Here is a 5,000-nt window from a genome sequence, read left to right on the forward strand (position 1 = left end):
GCTTGAATCCTGTTCTAGATTATCCAGGAGCTATTAAACTGTATCAGATTCCCTCTACCATATTTAGCTTTAGTTTTAGTGCTACTGTCATATTGTTATTGTAGTACAAACTAGTTCTTCTGTTGTAATTCTTTGTGTCTGGTTTTGTTAGAGATGTTTTTGTACTCTAAAGATTATGAATTATAGTGATTAAAAATGGCTGTAACTGCTTTATTTTTAATGTTATTATTTTCTTGTTCTTGTGTAGAGAAAGGTAAAAAAAAGAAGAAATTAGATGATAATCTCAACATCGAAAATTCTCCTGTCAAGGAAGAGGTGTCAATAGCGACTGAAGAATCTGAAACTGAAAGGACACTCGTCAAAAAGAAGAAAAAGAAGAAGCACAAAAAGGATGGACATGATGAGAGCCTGGTAAATATGCTGGAATTGATAATTTTTTGATAATTTGTCATTATTATAAGTTGAGATGTTCTTAACCCTTCTAGAGTGTGAGCATTAAGATATACTTTAGGGTGTAATTGCTTAGACATCTGCTTTGCCAATGCATGAGATTTCTGTACATCACAAAAATGTTCTTTGTGCATGTTTGTTTAGATTCCAAAGTTGGCCTAAAATTCATTTTCCATATTTTTGTAATAAAGACCATTGGACCATGGAGATTTGCCAAAATAAAAATTACCAAAAAGAGCATTGTGTACCATCACAAGTAGCTACTTGAGGGAAGCAAACCCAATATTTAGTGAATGCAGGGGTTTAAGTGCCTTGTCTTTCATTTGTCAACAGAATACCATTTAACTTGATAAGTGGTATTTCAACACAATTTTGGATTAGTAATAACTAGATATTTTTATTTTGTTGCTTGAAAATTGTTCTTTGTTTTTTCAGAATGACAGTGAGAATTTGACAGATTCTCAGAAGTCTCCCAAGAAACGGACACACCCATCGGAGGTAAAATCTTCACCAAAGAAGATTAAGAAAGAAAGGAAGGAGGCTGTTGTGGATGAAGATGATGAGGAAAAAGAGCCAATTAATGCTAATGAAGCTGGTATGTTGCAAACACTTGATTTTTATCACCTTGTACCTAAATGGTTTTATTTTACCTCGTAGTTTGTGGAAATAGAATTCAGGATTAATGTGGTAGACAACTATATTTATATTCACCAAAAATAGAACACTTTGAATAACATTCTCATCTACTACCTTCCAGAGCCACTCGACTTATGGACGCCTGAGGAGAAGTTGATGCTGATTTCAAGAATGCAAGAAAAGCTGCAGCCAAATGACAAAATCAGTTACAGAAGAAGACTTGCAGGCCCAAAATGGAACTGGAAAGATATCGCCTTTGACAACAAGTCTGCTAAAGAGTGTGAAGAACAGTTCCATGAGATTATTGAGAGCATTAATAAAATAAAGTATGTCATAGTATTACATTTGTATTGTTAATACTTTAGTGGAAGAGCTTGAATGATATGTTATTTTCAAAATTATCATCCTGAGCTTTTCCTTTTTTTTTTCTTTTTCAGAACATTAGAACAAATATTAACAGAAGCAGAACAACTTACCAGATCAGGAGGGTTACGAAAGAAGAATCTGAATGCATTCCAGTATTTCATGAGGCAACACACCCAGACACTGAAGACAAACGGCAAGAATGAAAACCTACGTGGTGTAAGTCCAACAAGAAACTTCTGTTAAAGTTTTCTTTTTAAAATTTGTTTGAAATAAATGCGATATGAAAAACTTTATGGATTTTAAATTAATGTTGACCTTAAATCTTGTGTAAAAATGCATTTTGGTTATTAATCAGGATGATAATAGAGAAGTAGAGTCTTGTTATTTTCTCCTTTCCTATCTTATTTCAATCACTTTTTTTCAGAGAGAATTGTTCTCGGTCCTTATTAACAACTGGTACAGTTTAGACGAAGCTGAAAAGAAAAGATACAAAATCTTGGCGAAAGAAGAAGGGAATCCGTAAGTGATCAGTAGAAATAAGTGAAACAAAAAAAAATTATAAAAAGTAAATAGTTCCTGTTTGTTTTAGCACAATATTAGTTTAGTTGATCTATGTTACTCCAGTGGTTGAAGTAGTGATACCCCATGCCTTAATATTTTATCGCATGTATCTTTATTTTATGTATGACAGATGTGATAGAAAGAGAAGTGAATCATGATATAATAGGGATTATCATTATTATTATTATACCAAAACTTGCTTTCATTTTGTTAATAGGTTAAGTCAGATTATTAATTGATTTTATTTATTTTCAACTTATATATATAGTTCTGTTACTTAAGGGGACCGTCCCTAAATGGGGGGGGGTACAGTCCCTATAAAATAAATGGTCATGGATTTTCTTGATTTTTAGATATATGATGTATTTTACTATTCTGCATCTTTTGATACCACATTTATGGGGGTTCCCACATGGGGGGCGATGGCCCCCGCAAAATAAAAAGTTTTTAAATTTTTTTTCCACATGTGTCTACGTGAACATTTTCTTGTCCCAGAGGATTATGAATTGTCATGAAAAAAAATGTGAATGAACATCAGTGAATTCCCAAGTCAATATCAAAGCCTTTTTTTGAAATTCGAATTAGTATCCTCAGAAAAAAAGGTATAAAGAAAAATCATTTTCACCTTTTTTTTTTTTTTTTTTCCAATTTTCAAAAATTTGTATAAAAAAGTAAGCAAAATTTTAAAAATGCGCTTCCTTTACAAGGTTTCCAAAAATATATCCAAAATTTTAATCGGATAAAAGCTCTGGGTCAAGGAAATGTTCGTAGCTCGAAAAAGAATAGAAAAACAAACAAACAAAAAGTTGGATATTTGAAGTTAATTTTTTATATTTTTCATTTATGAATCTTTGCCATTTCATTGCTGTAGAAACGACTACTTTTTCTCTTCCAAATGCACTTTGTTAGGTAAAGATATGATCATTAGTCTCTGAGTTATAGAAAGAAAAAAACAAATGACTCCCATGAAAAGGGGCAAATCCAGACCCAAGACAATATGACATATAAAATCAGTTGTTTCGTGTTTCATATCTCTTTTATTACTGTTTTCATGTGTATACATTCGTTTACATGTGTATACGCATGTAAATTATTTTAAAGGTACATGTTCGTGCACGTGTATATTTGTACATGCGCATATACCCATTAGATCCATAATTATTTATTTTATTTATTAATTTCTTTCTATTCCAGTCTACTCTTCTCTTGCATCATCTAACCATGTGATTCCGCCTTGAAACAAGCGATAAACATTTAGTCTTGAGTGGAGTACTTGTCATGGAGGGACACTGAATTGTTTAGTGTTCGTTAGAAATAACCGTTCAAAAAACGATAGATCAAAAATATCTTGAAATACAAATCTCTTATATTTGCTTCTCGTGATGTAACAATAGGTATCAGACATAGGCCAGTTTTATGAGTTTACACGAATAAATGATATTGTGGTCTTTCTTTACATTATTTTTTTTTTTTGTAAAATGGATTTATAATGATATAATGATGTTTAACCGATTATTTAGTTTCAAATGAAAGCGCATACGTAAAATTATTGCAATCAGAAAAGACTAAAGCTGTGGTGACGCTTGGAACTCGTCCCTCCAGGACGGCCGTTGATGCGGGCGAGCGCCCAGCCTGTGTAAATATCTGTTTGTTGTGAGTTTATTTTGGAGATACGTAAATATACTCATATGATGAATATGTCAAAATCAAATTATGTCTACTTTATTTTATAGAAAGAAATTTGAAAAGTCATGTAAGGATTTTTAATTTTTCTTTGTTTTTCAAATCATAAATCTTTAACATTGGGAAGAAACTGTTATAATAAGACATCTTCCTCTGATCTAGTTCAATAGGTACTGTCATTATACAATGCATCATATTGGCTCCTGTACAGCCAGAGTGCGGAAGGGTGAAAATCACTGACACAGCGGCAATGGGACTCGGGTTTCAGGCCTCACTCGCTGCCTAAATTTTTTGTTAGGTTTATATTCATGTGGGTAATTCTACTCTCATATACGAATATGAAACTGACCATGACTCATTTTTAACCACTCCGACCCAAAATTCCCGACTCACACACCCCCCACCAACAGGGACGGTCTTCTTAATTTTTTTGTGTGTGTATGGATATATGTGTATGGTTTTGCAAGTAATAGTTTGTGTGTGATGGTAAATCATCTCATTGTCTTTTTTTCCTTTTCCCGTTTTTTTTTTCTAGCAAGGACGGCCTTCCAGTATCAGCCCCTAGACTACCATTTGAGGTAAGGTTATTTGTAGACTAGGCAAAATATACATTTTTTTTTCTGCTTTCTTTCCTTTTTTTTATTTACTTATTTTTAAAACAAAATTCACTTGACATTTTGGTGACTACTGGTTGTTATTTGATTATTGACTGCGGTGGTATTCATTAACCCCTTGGATCTGGATGCTTCACAGTCTTCACGTGGCCCAAATTACGGGCAGTAGGCTTACTTGAGTGGCCACTCTAACCGGTCTGTGGCTGGTAAGCTGGGCGTACATGAATATTCATGTGTGGTGACAAGATTCCATGCCTTTCCTTTCTATTTTTTTATTTTTATTTTTTTTACTCTCACTCTTTTTCTACATAAGCATTTTTGCCATTTTCCAATATCCATATTTGTCATTTAATTTGCTTTATCGAGTTGGCAATAGACTCCTTTCCTTACACAGACTTCCATATGATCTCGGTAGATAGTTGCTTATTGATTATAACAATAAGCAACATTTTGTTGTTTGTGTCATTTTTAAAATTTTATTTTTATTTTTTTGCAATACATAATTTTTTGTAATACAACCTGTGCCGCTGGTCATGGCAGTCAGGAATAGGATCCTGAGTGTGGAAATAGTGTCCTCTCTTCAGTTGGCACTGTTCCAGTGACAGCTCATGGATGGTACATTCCACGCTTGTTTATTGATAGTTATAGTGTATAAGCCCCTTTCTAAATGTCAAATGAATCTAATCACCC

At 33.1% G+C, this 5,000-nt stretch overlaps 1 protein-coding gene across 10 annotated transcripts in view; it reads left to right on the forward strand.

Annotated features, from left to right (window-relative positions):
* LOC113805895 (nucleolar transcription factor 1-A) overlaps nt 1-5,000 on the forward strand; it is a 27,983-nt gene that overhangs the window by 12,704 nt on the left and 10,279 nt on the right. For all 10 annotated transcript variants that reach the window (XM_027356965.2, XM_027356966.2, XM_027356961.2 and 7 more), the window contains 6 exons: nt 248-411; nt 886-1,045; nt 1,208-1,412; nt 1,524-1,668; nt 1,877-1,971; nt 4,232-4,274. In XM_027356965.2, coding sequence (XP_027212766.2) covers nt 248-411; nt 886-1,045; nt 1,208-1,412; nt 1,524-1,668; nt 1,877-1,971; nt 4,232-4,274 — 812 coding nt within the window. The remainder of the gene's footprint in view (nt 1-247; nt 412-885; nt 1,046-1,207; nt 1,413-1,523; nt 1,669-1,876; nt 1,972-4,231; nt 4,275-5,000) is intronic.

Source organism: Penaeus vannamei, chromosome 35 (genome assembly GCF_042767895.1).
Source record: "Penaeus vannamei isolate JL-2024 chromosome 35, ASM4276789v1, whole genome shotgun sequence".
Classification (NCBI taxonomy): domain Eukaryota; kingdom Metazoa; phylum Arthropoda; class Malacostraca; order Decapoda; family Penaeidae; genus Penaeus; species Penaeus vannamei.